The sequence below is a fragment of the Aquila chrysaetos genome, chromosome 7 (assembly GCF_900496995.4).
Source record: "Aquila chrysaetos chrysaetos chromosome 7, bAquChr1.4, whole genome shotgun sequence".
Taxonomy (NCBI): Eukaryota; Metazoa; Chordata; class Aves; order Accipitriformes; family Accipitridae; genus Aquila; species Aquila chrysaetos.
In genome coordinates this window covers 13,666,461-13,687,770 of record NC_044010.1, presented here as the reverse complement: position 1 = coordinate 13,687,770, position 21,310 = coordinate 13,666,461, and the positions used below count along the sequence as shown (strand labels likewise).

General features: G+C 36.8%; 2 protein-coding genes across 12 annotated transcripts in view; one reads left to right on the top strand and one right to left on the bottom strand.

The window, feature by feature from the left end:
• The window catches only part of ARL13B (ADP ribosylation factor like GTPase 13B), a 52,873-nt gene that overhangs the window by 13,267 nt on the left and 18,296 nt on the right, over positions 1–21,310 (bottom strand). For all 11 annotated transcript variants that reach the window (XM_030019997.1, XM_030019995.2, XM_030019993.1 and 8 more), the window contains one exon: positions 2,439–2,544. In XM_030019997.1, coding sequence (XP_029875857.1) covers positions 2,439–2,544 — 106 coding nt within the window. The remainder of the gene's footprint in view (positions 1–2,438; positions 2,545–21,310) is intronic.
• STX19 (syntaxin 19) lies at positions 6,501–18,541 on the top strand. The gene is made up of 2 exons (XM_030020002.1): positions 6,501–7,245; positions 17,514–18,541. Exon 2 carries the CDS (start codon positions 17,600–17,602, stop codon positions 18,476–18,478), a length of 879 nt encoding a protein of 292 aa, XP_029875862.1. The 5' UTR covers positions 6,501–7,245; positions 17,514–17,599; the 3' UTR covers positions 18,479–18,541.

Here is a 21,310-nt window from a genome sequence, read left to right as displayed (position 1 = left end):
AGACATATCTATACACATACCTCTTACGTATACACACAGCCGTTACATATACACCTGCTATGTGTATATATGTATATTTACACACCTGTTTCTATACACATCCATATCTATGCATCTCTATAGAAATATAATTTATCAACCCCAAATATGTATGCAAACAGGAAAAGAATAATTTTCTCTTCATGTTCATTGCCAGGAGGACAAGTATAATGGGCTTTAATTGGAACAAAAGAGATATAACTTGATTCTCGCTTAGAACATGGAAAAGGACTAGATGACCTCTCAAGATCTCTTCAGAACTATTTTCCAGCATGTTTTGGAGCACTGTATGGGTCTTTTAAACTGTTGTCTGAATAATAATTGAATAGACCCAGCTATGTATTTGACATGAAGAAATGATATTTCAACACTATTTGTCTTCAGAATTTGTGTTCATGAGTGAAGGAAGATTAAAAAAGACTAACTCTCCAATGTTAATACGTAAAAAATTTTCTGTGTATATGTCTTCATTCGACAAGCATTTAAATGGCACCACAGTCAGCTAAGGTGTGTAGGATTTACAGCAGAAAAAAGAAATAATTCTGACTTGTTATGTCCCCCCAGAGTGCCAAACCTAGTTTGCATTTTAATACATTCCTACTTTGCTAAATTAAGGTTCAAATATGAGTGTTGTTCACTATGGAACACTATAATACTCTCTAGCAGAACCTAATCAGGGAGAAAACTAAGATAAAACAATAGACAGCACTGGGGCAATTTTATTCTCGGTTTGCACCAAGATTATCATTGCTGTAGTTTAGTTATAAAATATAGAAATTTAGAAATATAGAATATACAGACACGTTAAAAAAGAAAAAGAGGAAGGTCACTTTCACTAACACTGTGTGACAGTGAGACAAATGACTCCTTCCATTTGCTTTAATATTTTGTGGGGAAATTTAAAGATCCAGAAGAAAACTAATTAAAAGAATAAGAACAAAAAAAAAGGGGGGTTGGTCCTTGCCTAATTTTACTTAAATCTTGTTTCACAACACTCCTGTTTAAATTCACCACGAGTCATCACATTGAAATAACTTGGGACCATGTTTACCTTTAATGAGCCTAGTGAAGAAGCTGCCTATCTGAGTATGTAAGACTCTCTGCTGCTTTCAGCTAAAATGACTGAGAGTAAGAGATCTAGTTTCTTTATTGATTACACCCAAGATATAAATGGAGAATAAGAACTGGAACATGTCATAAATTAAGTAATTCTAAAGTACTGGAAAAATACACTAGAATCTTTCAGGTCTTTTATACTGATAATGTTTTGCAAGAAAATATTTTTGTCACAGAAGTCCCTTGGAAAAAAAGGGTGAATTTGCAATTTTTATTTTTAGGATTGCTACACACGCATAGTGCAAAGTATACTGACCGAAGAAATGCAGTCAAAGAGTCATGACATAATGAACATAGCTATGCCCTGCTATAACTCAACTTTCTAAAGAAAATAATAGCAATATGTATTACCCTATGAATTTTGCAAATCTCCCTAGGGAATTAAAAGGTTGTTTTAAATTTTAAACCCCAAATACCATCTGGAATAGTTTTGCAAAACTGCCTTCTAATTTTGGTTAATAACAGCATAACTTCCATTATCTTTTAAAATGTTTCTTATTCCAATTAGAAAAAGATTATAAAAGTAAAGCCCACAAATAGTTAACTAACAAACTAGTCGATTAAAGCAAAGGCTTAAAGAAAACTTCAGGGACTACTGATTTGGATAAATTATCTGAAATATTGACCAATATTAAGTAGCTTTCATACAGATTTCTGGTTTAACTCCCCCCCCCCCCCCACTTTTTTATGATTTTTTTTTTTTAACATGACTATGAATACTACCTCTGAAATGTAGTTATTTTAGGACAAATATTAACTAGCAACTAGCTCTAACAGTGTTCTTTGGCAACTGCTGTGCTGGGAATTAGATGCCCTAGGAATTAGATTAAGTTCTTGCTGTTTGCCAGATGGTGACTCAGACTAAATGATGGTTTTAGCTATGAACAGAAATGAGACAAACATCATATCTGAATAGTGATCCTTCTTGAACGTCAACATAGGCAAATTCCATTTCCTGCTTCTTTTTAAAAAAGTGGAATACTAAACTTGCTGTCCAATTAAGCAAGTTTTAAACCACATCAGTAACTAATTATTCTTACATGGTTTCAGAATGGACCAGCAGGTACACTTTGAGGATCCTTGTTATAAAGATTTCTTCAACAGATCCAGAAGCAGAATGTCAAGGTGAACAGTAGAATTGCTTGCAAAACAGATACAGGTACTGTATCTTTGCTGGGATTGCAGGGTTTTAGTTTCAGTTTTACGCTAAGCGGCACGATCTTCCCCCTTATTGCAAGCTTTAAATATATATTAGAAAATGAAGCGTCTTAAAATGTACTTACAATTTGACATAGACACTTGTGTTCATTGACAAGCTTTTCCAGAGATAAGGACTCGATTACATCTGCTTCTGACAGAGCTCCTTCTCTGTCCTGCTTATTTGCCAGCCTAAAGAAAAGATCAAAAGAAACACTTAGCACCCTGACACTAGAGAGACTCTCAGATCTCCAAAATCTAAGTTTTTGACAAAAGTAGGAAAAAGAAGGGGAAGAAGGAGAAAGTAAAGAGAAAATGCCTTGTTTCAGCTTTAATTCTGAATTGTTCTTTCTACTTAAAAAACGTTAGTCCATGCAATATTTTCTGCAGATACTTACATTAAATAATTACTAAGGTGCTTAGGAATTATTTATTAATTATTAATAGACAAAGAAATTATATTTTACAGCTAAGATGGATGTAAAAGACTGTACTGTTCTACATCTAAAGCTACGCAGTACAATCTGTTTGAGTCTACAGATCAAAGTTCAGAACATTGCAACTTCCCAAACCATGTGCATAATACTGCTTTATGATCATCTTGCATTTGCCTACTATCCGGAATTTCTCTCTGATGCCAAACGATTTGATATGTAATGTTTTGAACCTGCTCTTCATAAGTAAAACTTAAAGCTCAGAGTGAGGTACTTGCATGAATAGCTCTAAAAAACCACACTTTATTATTAAATAGAGGGAAGAAAAAAAAAAAAGTATGAAACACATAGCTTACAAAATAAGTGTTCTGTAAGATTAAGTGCCATCATTGTCTTATTTCTTAGAGATATGGTAGCAAAGAGGACTCCAGAAAATAAACATCATAAGTTTTGGGGGGACTGTTGTTCTTGATCAGATTTGTCTTCCATATACTCTGTAGCTGCATCCAACACTACAGCCACTAATGTGTGTTTTTTAAAACCAGATCTGATTTACCACACAAAGTATGTTATTCATTATTTCATACTTTAATATGGACATACACCCTGAAGCAGAGGCTGTTATGTTCCTTTCAACACTGTTATCAATAACTACTACAAAGATAAGAGGGCTATCCAGAATTGTAAATACCCCAAATGCTAAAGTTCTTCACCTCAGCAAACTCCTGGTGATACCATGTTCTAACAACAGAAATGAAAGTTACTTCCTTTTATCAAGACTAATTTTTTAATGTTTCAATGAAAACTCCTCTGTATATGAAATAAAACTGGAAAAACTTCCAATCTAAAGCCCTAAAAGGTACGTCACAAACTACATGTAAGAAAAAGCAAGGGTAACTGCCAAAACCTATATGGAACCACAACTCACAGAAAGGCAAAATCTTTTCTTTTATGGGGATTTCTCTCAGCTATCCAAGTAATAATTTTCATGACACTCTCAGGACTTGACTCTCATCAAGACCTCAATTTCTCGATTAAAATGGATTTAAATTGGTCAACATCCAGGAAGGCAGGATGGATTAACAAGGTAAGTTTACCTAAGTATTTAGGAAGGTATTAGCCAGGCAGATGTATTCCCTAAGAAAAACTTAAAAAAGTAAACTTGCAATCATGTTGGCCAATGATTTTCTGAGTTCACTTACAAGCAAATTTTAAGAACAGATGGAGAAATTTAGATAGAAATCAAAAAACATATTTTAAACAAACAAAAATGACAAAAAAATCATAGGAAATCATTCATGTTTCTTGAGGGTCTGAGAGTTCTATAAGGAATAAATTAAACTTCACAAAAGAGGTCAAGTCAAAAAAGAGTTGTTCCTATCTAGCATGAAAACTCTTTGTGACAATAGGATATATAGTCTTTCCTCTCCGATTATCTACTTTCAATTAAAAGCTAGTATGGTAAAACTCTAGGAACTATGAAAAGATAATATCTTAAATTTCAATTATATTTTACAAGTGTTGTGGTTTAACCCCAGCCAGCAACTAAGCACCACGCAGCCGCTCACTCACTTCCCCCCACCCAGTGGGATGGGGGAGAAAATCGGGAAAAAGAAGCAAAACCCGCGGGTTGAGATAAGAACGGTTTAATAGAACAGAAAAGAAGAAACTAATAATGACAATGATAACACTAATAAAATGACAACAGCAATAATGAAAGGATTGGAACGTACAAATGATACGCAGTGCAATTGCTCACCACCCGCCGACCGACACCCAGCTAGTCCCTAAGTGGCAATCCCCTGCCCCCACTCCCCAGTTCCTATACTGGATGGGACGTCCCATGGTATGGAATACCCCTTTGGCCAGTTTGGGTCAGCTGCCCTGGCTGTGTCCTGTGCCAACTTCTTGTGCCTCTCCAGCTTTCTCGCTGGCTGGGCATGAGAAGCTGAAAAGTCCTTGACTTTAGACTAAACACTACTAGCAACAACTGAAAACATGAGTGTGTTATCAACATTCTTCACATACTGAACTCAAAACATAGCACCGTACCAGCTACCAGGAAGACAGTTAACTATCCCAGCTGAAACTAGGACAACAAGCAATACACTACTGTTCAAAGTTATTACTTTTCACCATAAAAACTGGTACTGTTTGCTTTGAACCTGTGTGGACCATTTTGGAATGTAATCTTACTTTGCGCTTTCTACAACAGTAATTATCCAAGCTAAGTGCAAAAGCTGCAAAGAGCAGTATTGCATAGCATTAGGGAATCTGAAAATTGCACTTGCCTCTCTTTAATAAAGGAATTCCACTAAAATAATGTTGTTCTGAAATTTAGCAACCCTTCCGTTACATGAGAACTCTGATTCAACTTTCTGGATATAATCACAAATATTTGGCTTCCGTGAACGTAACGGCAGATGGTTTTGGAACCAGGCAACATAGCCTTTCTTTTGAAATCTCAAGTCATCATCATTAACTCAAGTGGCTTGCAGGGAATGTTAGGCCAAAGCTTGTACTTTGGATTTATCATACTCCTTCCTGAGAAGGAACAGTGGTAAGAATTCACTCCATAGTTAGCAGAATTTGTCAGCACTTCAGTTTGATCTAAGAACTTATCCTTTCATATTTTCCAGAACCGCAGTATGAGAGCCTGAATTCTTAAACATTTTATTCCCAAGAGAGTTTTTAGCTTCAAAGAGACATTAAAAAAAAAAAAAGCTGTGTTGCATCTACAGCTCAAAAAACCACTCCTTGTCACCATTAACCTCATGCACTGTGATTCATTATCTAATCTTTCTTTTCAAGAAGAGTTTATGAAGGAGACCAGAGAAAGACAGCTTCTCAAATGTCCATTCTCTCTCAATCTTCATCAGTCTTAACTACCTGTGGTCCAAAAGCTTCACTTATTTATCATCATCTTGGTGATAAAACCATCTACATCCTACTGATAATCAAAACTTTGCTGACTTGCCAGCAGAGCTAGAAGGAGCATAAGGCTCTCCTCCCTGTCCCTGCTTTGATAATCCTTTCCCACCTGTCAACAAAAAGAGTACTTCTACAGTACTTTGTATGATTTAGTGCAGAGATTCCCTAACTGTTGTTCAATGCATATACAGAACCTATGACATTTTCAGTGTGCTTATGATTCTCTGGCACTATTCCTTCTCACCAACCAGCTAGAACAAGTAACGTCCTCTCAGTATTTAGCTATGAAATAGGGCCAAAGCTAAACCAGGGAAAAACTGAAATGAAATTCAAGAAAGCTATGGAAAGTAATTAAAAGACTGGAAACAATTATCTCCACTTTTTCCCCCCCCCCCCCACATAACCTATCTTTGTTACAGTCTGAAAATCCTACTGCACTGCCCCTTAGTCTCAAAAAGGATTCTTCAGCAGTGCTGTCAATTCATCTAGATCTAATTGAAGAAAATATTTCTGAACACAGAGTTTGTTGCCACAGCCTATTCCTTTACTCACCTGAAGATTAAATAACTGCCCTATTTACAATGTTATTGGACTGCACGTTCTACAAAGCACAGCTGAAGCAGAATGAAATGTTGGTAAGCTGCATACCTCAGTGTGAGTGTGACACTAATGTCCTATAACTTGCAGTAGCTGCTGATTTTTAACCTCTAATACCTTAAAAAGGCGTAAGATTTGTCTTTTTGGTCAATTAGCTTCCATTTTCTCCACAGCACTTCTGTTGCAATACTGACTATATTCAAAAAATACAGCTGAGGTCCTGTACCTGGAAAAGTAGCATATCCAAATAGCTGTCTCCACCTTATGCTCCCCAAGAACTGAAGTGGTTCTGCACAGGTCATACATTTCCTGCTGTACACCCCTGCCCGCTTCAGCCTTTAGGTCAAACTTACAAATGGAGTTAAAATATTTTTAAGATACCGTGATAAAGGGTATTATTTTGCTGTTTTTTTTTTTTCCTTTTCAGGTAAATGCATTAACAGATCCATGACCTACCCTTGCCTCCTTTTCCCTTCGTGCTTCAGTGTAGAAGAAAGCAATCCCTGCGCTTACACTTGTGCTTCATAGGTAGGCAGTGCTCCACTTCCAGCTTACAAGGTCTCTATCTCGGGAGCTGCTCCTAGACACTTCCTACTACTGGGCAGCTCCAGCAGTGATCCGCCTCTCAGCAAGGCTGGGTTTCAAACAGGCAGAACCAGATTCCCCAAGTAGAAAGTAATCAATTTGCCTGTCTACTGCAGTTGCAGAAGTCAGCTTCTCTCTCACACCACCGCTCCTGAAGATGAACCCTTGGACAACTAAATAAGAACTAGAAGCAGAAGGCATGCAGAAAAGACTTAATGGAATGCCACTCAAGACACGTTACTTAGGCAAATATTTGAAACAATGTTTTTCAGATTATACTGAAGCTTAACCTCAGTAGTTCCTCTGTAAAGGATAAAACAGAAACCCACCAGCACAGGATTAAAAGGTAAGACTTTTCTTTTACTTAACATTTATAAAGTTGCAAATATCAAAAAAAGGCTGTGTAGTGTGGTTTAGAATGCAAAAGTGTCAAGACATGCAAATAATAGATGTCTACCCCGCAAAGAATTGAATATCTCTCTAGGTGAATACAGTCTCAGAGCTCTGCTGCTCATGCACAGGAATGCTAGGTTTTGAGTCAAGTTTTACGCATAAAACTTCCTTCCTTAGGGAATACATCAGAGTTATCTTAAAGGATAGACCTTGATTTTAATTTTCCAAGTCAGTAGAACTTCATATATAGCAATTTTTCATGTTTAAAAAACTGTAGGAGGCATATATCAAAACATACTTGAAAGCACAGGAAAGTGTCTGTTGGTCTATCACATTAAGTCTGCTGAGTAAGAAACTTTCATATCTAAAATCATGCTTGGCTTATTTCAATTTCACATAAAGTATATTTGGAAACTTCTCAGTGTAACAAACTTACTTTACACAAGAAATAAAGAAAAGGTAGGCACCAACTGCTTTTATATCAAGTAGGATTTTTTTAAGCAACTAGAGAGCTTTTGAACTTTAAGAGTCATGGGAAACAATGTGGAAAGGGAGTGTATGTGTGCATTGGCACAACTGACATCTACAGTTCAGTAACAATATTTCTCTTAGAAGCCAGAAGACATGCCAGAGAAAAACAAAGTCTGAATGCAAACTATGTGTGTTCCTTGACCTGTTTCTAAAATGTAAATTACTGAGCAAAGAGGAAAAAGAAAAAAAAAAATCAGTATTAAAGTTTACTTTATAATCCAAAAGATTTGGTGAAAAAAAAAATCCAGTATGAAATGGACATATTTGTATCTCAGCTTTCATCAAAAATCCAAGAAGTGTTACAGAAAGGGTTTATTTGGGAAGAGGGTATTTTGCATGAGTGTATGTGCACATTCGCTTTCTTGTTTTGCAGACTTGGAGGGTTTTTTTAAACACTTAATTTGCAACTTACGCCTTTTTCTCCACTTGTGTGGGATTCTCATACAGTAACGTAACACTGAAAACTAAATACTGTAGAGGGTACACACTGACACACTGGCAGGGGGGGAACATATACACATAAACTATAAAAGTGTCTCAGAGATGCTGCTTTTAAGGTTAGTTTAATCAGAGTCAGTTATCACAAACCCAAAAGTTTGAGTCAAACCTGCATGGTGGCCATCAAAATTAATGAAGTGCAAAGCAACCCTGATGTCAAAGTATTACAGTATCAAACTACCAACATGATTAAAAGCAACTTTAGGAAAATGTATCTTTATGAGAATGATTTATCTAAGATCAAGAATATCAGTCTTTAAGGCTACTTCAAGAAGCCATAGCTTTGAGTGACTGAATTAGCATTCCTGCGATAACGAAGGAGAGAGAGAACCTTTGAATTTAACAGCAGTCTACACAAGGGAAAGAACAATGCTGTATTCTTCAGTCTATGGTCAATCTCTATCAAAAAATGCAGTTCTACCCTTTTTCCTTCAGAAATTTCATCTATTAACTTTTTTCCTGGGCAACCCTGTAGACAGCAACCAGTAGGATGTTTTATCCTAGAGAAGTGAGGCCTCAGCAGATATAGCAAGAAAAGGGTTGTTAGTCTCTTTATGTTTTGCTTATGTTAATATCCATGAAAGTCAAACTCCTGATCCACAAACAGGCAGAGAGATGTCAGTTTGTCAGATTGTTTTGTTTGTTCTTTCCTCTTCAGTTACTGGCAGTTCATCAGCTTTTTGAGGAAGTTGCAGAAAACAAAACTCTTGACATTTTTAACAAGCAGACAGGAGAACTAGCCAACAGTTTTGGCCTCCCTTGGAGACCATAAGGCACTCTAAGATTAAGCTCCGAGCCACCTCTTTCTGCAGACTTTTTGTGGATTGCCTTTAAAAGCTTTTAACTACACTGAAATAATCCAAATGGTGGGTGTTAACAGATCTTAAACTACATTCTTCTTTAGCACTTGAAGCCCCTGTGCCTTCTGGATTGTTGACAACAATTACAAACCCATTAGTAATTTTTTTACTGATTGATACTAGGCTCTTTCTCAAATAAACTGGTTTATTTCATTTCTCTAGTTTGTTTTTCATGCCTTCAATTCTTATGCAAAACAATCCTTTGAATATTAGGGTAAACTATAATGAAAAACTGGTGAATAAAGTGCTACAAGATTATCTGCCTGCAAACATCAATTAGGAATTTGCTTTCATGCAGTTGCAGGGAGATATGAGAGACATTTCTCTAATTTAACCTTTTCCCTAAACAGTTCCTCCAGGTCACATTTAAATAAGAGAATAGTTAGAAATAAGATTCTAAACTCATCCTGTTTATAGTATCTCTAGGCAACTTTAGAGCAACTTCATTCTCACATTACCTTTTCAAGTGGTCACAAGAATGTCAACAATTATAATTTGTTTAATTTTGGTTAAGTGGCCTCATTCTCACCTCAGGTCTGAATCATATTCCCACTTACTGAAAACATGTTTCTCTGACACACTCTGCTTTGCTATCAGTTTAATCATACTTATTGATCAAATAGGCTGCATCCAAGGAGATGTCTGAGCTCACATCAAGAATATTATGTTCAGCTTCCAGATGTGTAATTCCAAAAGCAATGACAATGATATTGCCATGCATTTTTGTATGAGATTTTAAAAAGTTGTAAATATGAATTATTTTCTTAGACTCTATTTCACCTTGATATATCAATACCTAGGTAAACATTAAAGTTATTTAGTCAAAGTTGCCTATAAGATATGTTTTTAAAAAAACCTCCCCGGAAATCCTTACATTTATTACAGGTGAGTTCCAAGGTTGTGATACGTAGCTATATGGTCTGACGAGATGAAATGGGAATGTAAAGTAGGTAGGATGTTGCACAGTACAAATTTTGAGCCTGCAATTCTACTGTCAGGAAGACAAAAATCTTGAAACTGATTTATAGCAATACAAAGTCATTAACTAGGAGTTCAAACTATATATCCTATTAAATGGAAAGAATTTCACCTGTCCTCTAGCCTCTTGCAGCCCTTTCTCTTGCTCCTAATTTATTTTCAAATACTGCTTTAAAATATATCAATATCTGGACCTTAATTACGTGATCTTTTGACAGAGGAGATTATGATTTTCTTTTTGGATTTCTGTGACCTATAGGTGGCTGTCATATTTGCACCAACTAATTAAGTGAAGGTACTGATTTCTAGTATTATCCTTGCTGGAAATAAACAAATAAACCCAGGCACCTACAACATATAAATGGACTTCTCTCTACTGCTCATTTCTGAGGTCTCTTAAACAGCACTACTGACAGTAAATCTCTGGTTTAATAGGTAAAAAAAAACACTATCAAAACGTTAAGTAAATTCTTCAGTTTTGCTTTTAATCAAGGGATACTCCATTCCCTTACAATTACAGAGAATAATCTACAGACCTATTTGCAGAGTGAGATCATTGTTTTGTCAGTCAGGACTTGTAGGTGCAGTATGCGTCACCGTTACTGTGACTTATGTCAGTGCAAAAGCATGAACTCACCACCTTCCATTACCCAAAGTATCAGTAGGGAACACGGGAATTGCTGGTAGGTGCTTTTCGTCAAGTCTTCCACATCTGCAGCCACACATTCATAACAAAGGTCCCAAAACTTCAAGGAACAATCTCAGATTTGCCACCGATTCACTGTGCATCTTTGAACCAAACACTTTATAGAATAGCACCCCCCCCCCCATTTTTTTAATTGGAATGTAAGAGAAGTAATAGCAACCCCCCCCCCCCCCCCCCATTTTTTTAATTGGAATGTAAGAGAAGTACTGACAGTTGTAGAGATTTTCAAAGTATAAAAGCTTGTAATACAGGTGATTTACAAACTGCTGTACTCTCCCACTCCACTAATGCTAAAGTCTATACCTTGTATTATTCCCTTATCTTCTCTCTCAGGATTCTTTCCCATATCATGCCACACCACACAATCAACACAAGACAGCTACATCTCCTACAACATGATTGTGTTACAGCTTTCTGGCCAAATGCCAAAGAACATGTGAATTATTTTAAATAACTAAGGTATATTTTCCCCCTCTACATGTCCCTTGGAGGGCTTACTCTAGCAGCATGATTTGGTCACAGTTTTCCAGCAACTTTGGACTCATTCTTCCCCATCTCACGAACTTCTTGAATAGTAAGACCTGTTTTACTCCATTTAAATCTCATGGTTTTACTCAGTATCAACATTTCTCCACCTCCCATGATCTATTTCACACTAATTAGAGAACTCCCAAGCTACCTTGCTTCAAACACAGCATTTCTGTGCTCCTGGATACTGGTCATTTTGGTTTCACTGGGTAGCCTTATGGCAGCTATGGTGGGTAACATTGTCTCAAAGGGACAAGCCACCAGAATGTATTTCCCTGATGTTACGTAGTAGGCAATGCCAGAAGCAATGTGCTACAGGTTATTTCCTAGAGAGAAAGGCTGACAAATGTCTTTTACATGTTAGTATTTTTTAATATTAAGAATGAGATGCCTATTAGCACTGAAGTCCCCTGTGCTGAAAATGTTACTGATTTTGCACTATCGTATCATGTATTAGCTACCATCCACATATAATGGCATCTTTTTTTAGGCTTATAACCAGGGCAAGCTCTCTGCCTTTGGTATTTTCCTGTTGAACCACTCCCACACTTCCCACAAACAGCACTTGAACTTAGAATTATTTTTAAATATGTTTTTCTAAGGACTTATCATCCTAAGACAGAGATGCTTTGAAAGGATAATTTCATCCAACCACCTTGCCGTGTAATAATCCTTGATTTAAGCATGTTTGTTTACAAGGTATTTAAGTTAAAAGAAACTTTTTAAACAGAGGAGAAATTAAACATAACCTGTAGCAAGATTGCTTACTTTAGTTACTTAAGATATATCTTCGGGCAATAGGGCAAGATTCCAAAAGACCATCAAACAAGTTCCTTCTTTTCTTGTGAGAATATACGAGAGCACAGCCTTGGAGAAAACTGAAATTTAACTCAAGCCCCAAGTTTTCCCCACAGACTACTATAAGTAAACTGTAGTTTTAACTATAAGTTAAACTGTACACACTTAAATGGTATATGTGTCTCACTAATTTTTTCTTGCTAAACTTAGGACACTTAAAGCAGTAATCAAGTTCCAGACCAGAGTATGACTCCGAACATTACTCAGAGCCACTGTGCTCAAAAATAACAGTTATACAGGTTTGTTGGCACCATATAACAGAGCTATAATGCAATTTCACTGTAGTCTGGAAATGGATTTAAAAAAATAATAAAAAAATATATAAGATTACTTGTAACCTGAAATTCCTTAGGGACATGTTGCTTGAAACTGTCCTCTACCCAGTGCCCTTAATGGACTCATAACTACAGAACAGGAAAACAAACTGACACTTATTTTTTTGCAATCATTAAAAAAAAAAAAAAGGTACTATTTCAGCAGACATAAAGAATGAGTATAATGCAGAACACAGATCATACATGTCAAAGAGCTCTTTAAGACAGATTTCTGTCCCTTGATTGTCTGCAAGTCCTCTTCTCCTGGTGGACTGCAGTAAGTTAAAACGAATGCACGAAGGCATGCAAATTACATCGAAGTTCAAATACAAACAGAGGCTTTTGTGTTAGGCATTTTAATGAAGGTGCTGAATAACCAAGAAATAATGAACAAAACTATGGAAATTAAAATAAACAGGAGGTTTTGGTAAGTCGAGGGGTGGGAGGAAATAAAACAATTCATCAAAGCCAAAAGAGAAGCCAATATATCTAATTACAACCAGTAACAAGAGTTCCATATTATCAACTTATCTACTTCACATATCCATTTATGCCTTTTAACTTAATGCAGCCCAAATCTCATTTTTGGATGTAGGCTCCCTGTTTACTGGGTCTACTGATAAATTAGATAGGTGGAAGAACATTCTATATGGCTGCTTTGCAATTAAGCGAAAGGACATTTCAACTTGCTTTTTTTTTTTTTTTTCCCTTAAGAAATGGAGATGATAATATAAAAATTTTCATTTCCACCAAATTCATGATCTTTGAATTCAGGACATACTTTATCATCATGACAGATTAATAATGGTGGTCCAGTCATCAGGATCTATTATTCCCCTAGTCAGTGTGCTGAGGTAATTGTCATTATAAAGACTTTCCCAGCCACATATGTCATCAGTTTGACTGGAGAGATTCATAACCCTGATGAGCAACACAGTAAAGTTATCAGAAGGCAAAGATTCTTGCAATACCCTTAAAATGTATTTGACAAAGATGTGAAAATTGCATTTCTGAACCTGTCAACTGTATATAACTATATATAAAGATGCCTACCAGAAAGACAAATACAGACTTAATCACCAGTGGATCTGCATGATAAAAACACTGCGAGGGGCGAGAAGGCAAACCTTTCTAGAAGATAAGGTATGCCAGAGTGACCAAACTGAAACACCGCATGCGCATTCCTACTTTTTCTCCCCAAATTTGTGTATGAAAGCACATCAATAACCCTTGAACTCCAAGTACAACTTAGGTACTGGGCAAAACTGGGCCTGATTCTTCCTCCTTTCCCTTCCTTACCCTGGCCACCTCCTCCCCAAATCCATCCTGTAGCCCTGTCTGTTCTTTGGCTATGTTTTCAGTCTCACATTGCTTCTAAGTGTGAACAGGGAAGGCACAGTGCCACATCAGTTTGCCTAAGTTATTGCAGCCTTATTATTAACGCAACTCCATTTCTACAGATTATCTTTTATTGAAGCCTGGCCAGCAGCTTGTGATCCTGGCTCCAAACACATGGTTTCAGCATCAGTAACAGTTCAGATAAAAGATGACACAGCAGCATTTATGACACAGGAATGGCCAGAAACATGGGCAAACCTCACCGAGGCTCTTCAGATTTATATGTATAAGAGCATTTAGGGCCATTTCTAAACATAGTCAATAATTTGAAGCTACAGTTTAGCAAGCTAATGCTTTCCCATCTACTGATTTGCTTTGTCTTTACTGCAGTCTCTTAGCTGTTTTAACCTAAATTTTCCAACCTTCAATGAAGAAAAAGTCTGATGAGGATGTACTAGGCTGTGCTACTTTATTGCTTCAGAAGGATCATCTTTTAAAATCTTTTTTTGAATGTAGGGGACACACTAAGTCACTGGAGTGCTTTCAGTCCACATATTCCCTTAACTGTAAAAGAATAGGCATAATCTCCCTCTCTTGACAAAAACTTGAAGGAAATAGATCTTTCATCTCAATCAAAAGAACAACAGGACCGACCCCTATACATATACACAAACACGTAGGACAACAACAAGAACTTAGTATATGAACAAAGCTTGTTGTGGAACACTCAAGAAGTCAGGCCAACAATTTCCAAGGTTATCTTTGTCATGAAGACATCCTTATTTATTTGAAACCAGCATGCATTTCAGTTGCCAGTATAATTAACGACATTTATTGGCAAGCACATTTAGTGGCGGGTTTTGAAGTCAAGCCCGATAGGATATAAGATACAAACCCAGGGTTCATTGCTTAGATTCCACTCTTTAGGGAGACTGATGTTTAAACAAACAAACAAAAAATCCATTAACATCAAACTTAAGTATTTTCTGCTTACTTCTTTGCAAGTTTGATCTCTGAGAATATTTGCAGATTTGCAATTCCATTGCTTCTCCCCGCCCCCCTACCTCCCCTAGGAATATGGCTATTTCAAGACCTATGCACCCAAAACATTGAAAAGTAGCTGTCAATTGTTAATGGATACACAAATTGAAGATGAAACCCAGTATGGTTCTTATGCTCCCATGTTTAACTTACTTTCAAACCACAGGAGAATCATCATATGAAAAAATCGGTAACTGCCCTTTCCAGAAATTGTACTGTGTTCTGAAGGAGTAACTGGATGACTGGATGCATGTTTTAGAGCTTTTCAGTAATTACTTGCATTCTCTTAGATACAAGAAAGTCTTGCCACCTCACATCATAAGCATTAATGCTGCCCTTAGAACTTGCTTTTAATCAGAGGCTTGTCAAGCCATGCTAAATTAATATGGGTCAACAGATGTGTTAGGCTATACTAAAACAGATTTTCAGGTCACTTGTCTGAAGCATTGTTTAGCACTCCTGGTTCCTTTCACATGCCCCAGACTGAACTTTCCCTGCAGCAGTCTCCGTGGTGCCAAGCAGCTCTGAAACATTACTAAAGAATGTTACCTTGAAGAAATTGCCTGACTTCTGCTGTGGGGAGATACACAGCAAGTTAGGCAATGAAGGGGAATTACTGTAACAAAATTAATATATGTTGCATTTTCCCCACCCCAAAGTAATGTTTTCCAATAAATTGCTTTCAAGCTTACCTGATCACAAGTCTCAATACATTACCGTAACTTCTAATGATTGCCAGGCTTTTTGGATTCTCTTGATGTTAATCAACAAACACTAAATTCAGATACTAAGGCATTAAGGGGAAAAAAAACCCAACCCCAAACAGTAAGGGAAATCCACACTAGGGTAGCATTTCAACATTCTTTCTCATGATTGATCTCTGTAGCATTTCAGGTTTTGTTTTTCAGCTAATCCTCCTGCAGACAACCAGACTTAAGTCTGTGAAAGACATGTTCAGAGTGTTCAACTCCATGACTTATATTATGCAAAAACCTATTTAGGGACTTTAAATATGCATAAGGGAGCAGAGATACCACAGCAGTATCATTTGAAGCTCTTCAAATGTAACAAAATCATTTGCATATTAACAGGTTACTGGACTGATCCTTTGCAGTTACTACAAATGCATCCTTTTGGATACTATAGAGAAATACTGCATTTGCTTACTAAAATAAATAAATAAATAAATAAATAAATAAATAAATAAATAAATCTTTACAATTGGGGTTTAAGAAAAAATGTACCCATCAAACACTACTATTTCAGAAGACTGCCCTGAAACCTCTGAAAACAGCCAGGAGATACAGCTGTACTGTTTAACATTTACGCTTGAACAGCCCTTTGAAAGACACACATTTGATTTAACCAGAAGACCCCAAGTAAAAATCCCATAACCTCCTGAGCATTTTACTTTTTACTGAAATTTTCCATTCTTGATCATAGTCCAAGGAAAACATTCATGTAGATTTTGAGGAAAATACTTTCTTCCCTATAATTAAAAATAGTTGACCTTAGATATTTTCTAAAACATACACAATAGAAACTTTCCTTAATTATATCTCCAGTAGAGCTTGCACAACAGCTAGGGTAGAAAACAGAACTAAATCCACTTTCTATTAATTAAGAAACAGTACTGATTTGTATCCCACTATGGTGCACAAAGTATATTTGCATAAATTTTTTGAAGACTGCAAATAACAATGTAAGAATAGATGACAGTAATCCAAAAAAGTTTAGAAAATCTTCAAGTTGCAACATTAGTGATATGGATCCACCTCTATGAAAACTCAGACATTAAAAAAATAAAAGTATTTTCATGCTCAATTATTAGAGTTCTTTAATTATTAGAGTTCTGCTGTTCTGTTTTGCTGTAGAGTTAACTGCTTCAGTTACTATCAGTTTACCTCCCCAGGCAAGGGAAGGCAAGGAAAATGGAGAAAGTTTTTTCAGCATGGCTAAACTAAAAGCCTAAAGTAACTTATTCATGCCAGAACTCTGATTCGTTAGTCTATCTCATAACCTCAAAAGCTGAAGTGTGTGTTTCCTACTGAGAATCCAAAAATGCAGCATCACATTCACTGTTCTTTCCAAAAAAATTGAAAAGTTGATTAATTTTCATCGAGTAAGGAATTACAATAACCTAAGAATTTGAGTTACTCCTCTTTTCCTCCCCAAAATAAAAGTCCTCTCCACATGCCGTATTCCTCATTGTTCTAAGTTCTGGACCCTACACCACAAATCTACCACAAAAACGGGCTTGGGCTACAAATCACTGTATGTGGAAAAAAAACCACTATAGTGAAGAAGCTGAGGGAAGACTGTTAACCATACCCATGCAAAGATAAATTAAAAACTTTAGGTTATGATTAAGTCCTACAGAAACTGGATTAAATGGTGGATTGCACTGATGCCACCTATCTTGTACATTTGTTCAGAATACCTACCACTTCCAATTCATTGCTACTTTTACTTTACTTTTGTGCAGAGGGAAGTAGCTCTAATCTCCAAAACTACTTTTCATGTATACATGTAACTGCTAACATTGATTGTTGTTACACTTTGATTACAGTGAAACAAGAAAAAAGATATTGGAATTAACTCCCTGTGTTGCAAGAGGGGGAAAAAAACTGAAAAAAAACCCTGAACACAAAAACCATGAGAGACCGCCTCCAAGAGCTTAAACTGAGAGCTAAGGAACTACAGCTAGCTGGACAAAACAATGGTGCAACTGTGCAAGAAGAGGAGCAGGAGGAGTTTGAACAGCAGGCCATTATTTATGAAAAAGAGCCCATAACTGAAAGGCACTTGCATGAAATCCAGAAGCTTCAGAATGAAATTAATAATTTGGTGGAGGAAGTTCATAAATTCAGTCAACAACAAAAAAGCCTACTATCTTCAATGAGAAGATTCAGTGTTCTTAAAAAGGAATCTAACATAGCAAGAGAAATAAAAGTTCAAGCAGAGCACATACGAAAATGTTTGGATGAACTGTCAAAAACAGTGAAAAAGGCTGAAAATGAACATGGGCCATCACGTGCCACAGTAAGAATTTTAGCTTCCCAGCACGCTTTCTTATCCCAGCGTTACCTAAATGCTATGCTGTCATACAACGATGCTATAACTGCTAAGCAAGAGAAATGCAGAAGATTTATTGTTCGTCAGCTTGAAGTAGCTGGTAAAGAAGTATCTGAGGAAGAAGTCAATGACATGCTCCAACAAGGAAAATGGGAGATTTTCAATGAAAATCTACTCACTGAAGTAAAAATTACCAAAGCCCAGCTTTCGGAGATTGAACAGAGACACAAAGAACTAGTCAATCTGGAGAACCAGGTCAAAGACTTAAAGGAACTTTTTATCCAGATATCAGTTCTGGTGGAAGAGCAAGGGGAGATGATCAACAACATTGAAATCAGTATGAACAACACTCAAGAATACACTCAAGTATCTAAAGAAAAATTTGGGCTTGCAGTCAAGTATCGAAGAAGAAACCTTTGCAAAGCAATGTGCTGCTGGTGTTGTCCATGCTGCAAATGACAAAAGAAATAAACTGTTTGAAATACCAGTGGTTCCTATTTAGTAAACTATTCTTGTAAAGCAGTTTCAGGATCCCTCGATTGCTTCATTTTTCTTCCCATTTCCCCCTCCACAGAGCTCTCAGGAAAAACTGCATCTGTTTTTCCAAAGAGAGTTAGAAGAATGAAAAGAATTTCATGTTTTCACATAAACACATGAACTAGGGGAAAGGATCAAAGGACACAAGTGACACTTTTTTGTTCTTCCACTCAAACTAAAACAATGTGGCAACAAACTACCTGTACTTTTGGGAAGCACTGAAAATATTGTTAATCTCAACGACAGGATTCAGAAGAACGGTTTAGTTACCTTTTACAAAATAACGATTAGTGGTTTTAATTGCCTTGTGGTTTTTCAGTGCTCATATTTACTTGGTTCAAATTCTAAGTTTTTTTTCCAGGAATCTGAAATTCTACAAAAAAAACCCCAAATGTACACATAAAGCAGACTTTGTTAGTAACAATCCAGAATGTGATGCCTAAACCAAACGAGAAGTCAGAAAACAGTTATTAGGAGTGTTTCAATACTACCTCTATAGGAAAAGTTACTTACAGGCTTACTTACCTACTTAACACCATCAAATATTGCTCATGTTATAGTAGGACAGAGTGTACTGTCTTATGGAATGCAAAACAGACATTGGGTTATTTATTTTAATACCACCATGCTGTATTTCTTACAGATGGGTGTTGAGCTGGTATTTTCTGAACACATTAAAGATCACTAGCAGCAGAAGACCACATCGCCAAACTTGCAGGGACATGTTAGCAGCCTGCTCAGAAGCCAAGCATTAATAAACTGACATAGAGGTATTTACATTATTCAACTACATAGGCAGACCCCTACGAGGTAAGGATAGGGGAATATGACACTTTATTACACAGTGATAAGACACGTTCTTACTTTTGCCTAGCCTATCTAAATATGCAGTTGCCTCTGCAGTCTCATTTTCATTAGTACAAAAATGAAGGAAAAAATATAATTAAAAAAATAGAACTCCATCCTTATAAAAATAAACATAATCTAGAACCAGAGAATGATTTAGGTCACAAGAAACTTCTGGGGGACATGCAGAGCAACCTCTTTCTCAAGCTCTTGATCAAATCAAGACAGGAATTTCCCTGGTTGCAGCTCCTGTCCACCACTTCTCATCCTACCACCACACCTCTGAGAGGAGCCTTGTTCTGTTATCTTCACACCTTACTAGTAGGCAGTAGGAAGATCTCTCCCTTAGTTTCTTCATCTTAAGTCCAAACAAATGCAGCTCTCTGACTCTCCTCATGTCACACACTCCAATACCCAAGCAGCATGGACTCACTATAGTATAATCAACATTTGTCTTCATGGTCTTCTTGTACTGGGAAGTCCAGAACCGGGCATGGTATACGACATGCATTTATTTGTACTACTACAGGAGCAGCCAGAAGAACTAGTTGAGGGTTTCCAGAACTCTGAAGGGTTCCATGAAATTCTGCTAATTGTAGAAGCCTAGGATCCTCATGTAGGTATGCAAAACAGATGCCTGAAGTAGTAAATATGAATACCTCCCCTGAGTACCTTAAACAGAGCAGCTAGCCACTGACTCAACCTGTCCCTGAGAATACCTTAGATGTTCTTTTATGAAACAGATGAATTAGCAAGACAGGAAGTATACCACTGTTTTATTTTGCAGCAGCAGCTATTTCTGCAGTGAAGAGAAGCAAGCAGAAGCAGAGTACTTTTGCTTTCCATGGTCCCAATGGTTGGTTTCTGCCCTGTACCTAACCCCTTTTGGAACTGAGTGAGAAATCATGCTCTAATGCAATTTAACAGAAAATAAGAACGCAACTGAGACAAAAGAGTTATTTCCAAAAAGAAAAACAACTCACAAACCCCACTAAAAACCAAACACCAAACCAGGAATGTTATTTCTGAACTCTGTTATGCTGTGCAAAGACACAATCAATACCACTATACCTGGATACAGTCAAAGAAGTCAGAGCAAATTGCACTGCAATTCTGCAAGACACTAAGTGAGCTAGATGTCTTTAATTGCATCTAGTGGGGGGCGGGAGGGGAATCAATCTACTATCAAAAGGCTCTATTGAATTATTTTCACACTGCAGTATCTATAAATAGTTGGGATTCCTTCCATCCCAGCTGAAAATTGCAACTGAAATTAACTGTTATCAAAGGACAATCAGAGGACTGAACCTTAAAGTGAAAAATACTATTTACAAAGTAGCGACAAAAAATAAAATTAGATAATGACACCACTGATACTATCCCATTAAATAATCTACCCTAACTGTTACCTGTATGGAAGCTACCTTTACGTGCCAAGGGCAGAGTAGAAATTAGCCAATAAGCAATACAGAGAAAAAAGTTGCTGTGGCCAACATGCTCTTTCATGTATATATGTATGTATGTATATAAACATATATAATACACACATTAATATGCATATATACATGCACTACCCAGAAACACCACCCCATCCACTTTTCCTGTTTTTACTTTTGGAAAAAACAAAGGTACATAACAGGTAGCCCTTTCCTTCTCTCCTGGGTCCTTAAAAAGAAACGCATTATGGTACTTCGGTGAAGGATTATTGCAGCCAGCATTGACAGAAAAGAAAACCAAAATACAACAAACATCACCTATTTACACAGCATTCCCCATGCAGGAGTGTTCATACAAGCATCGCTTATCTGAGAGAGAAATGTGTTCCTGGGCTAGCCCTTCCTCTTCACACAATAGATATGTTTCTTGGAAATAAACATGGTCTTGTTAAACAAGAGCTGTACTTTAAAA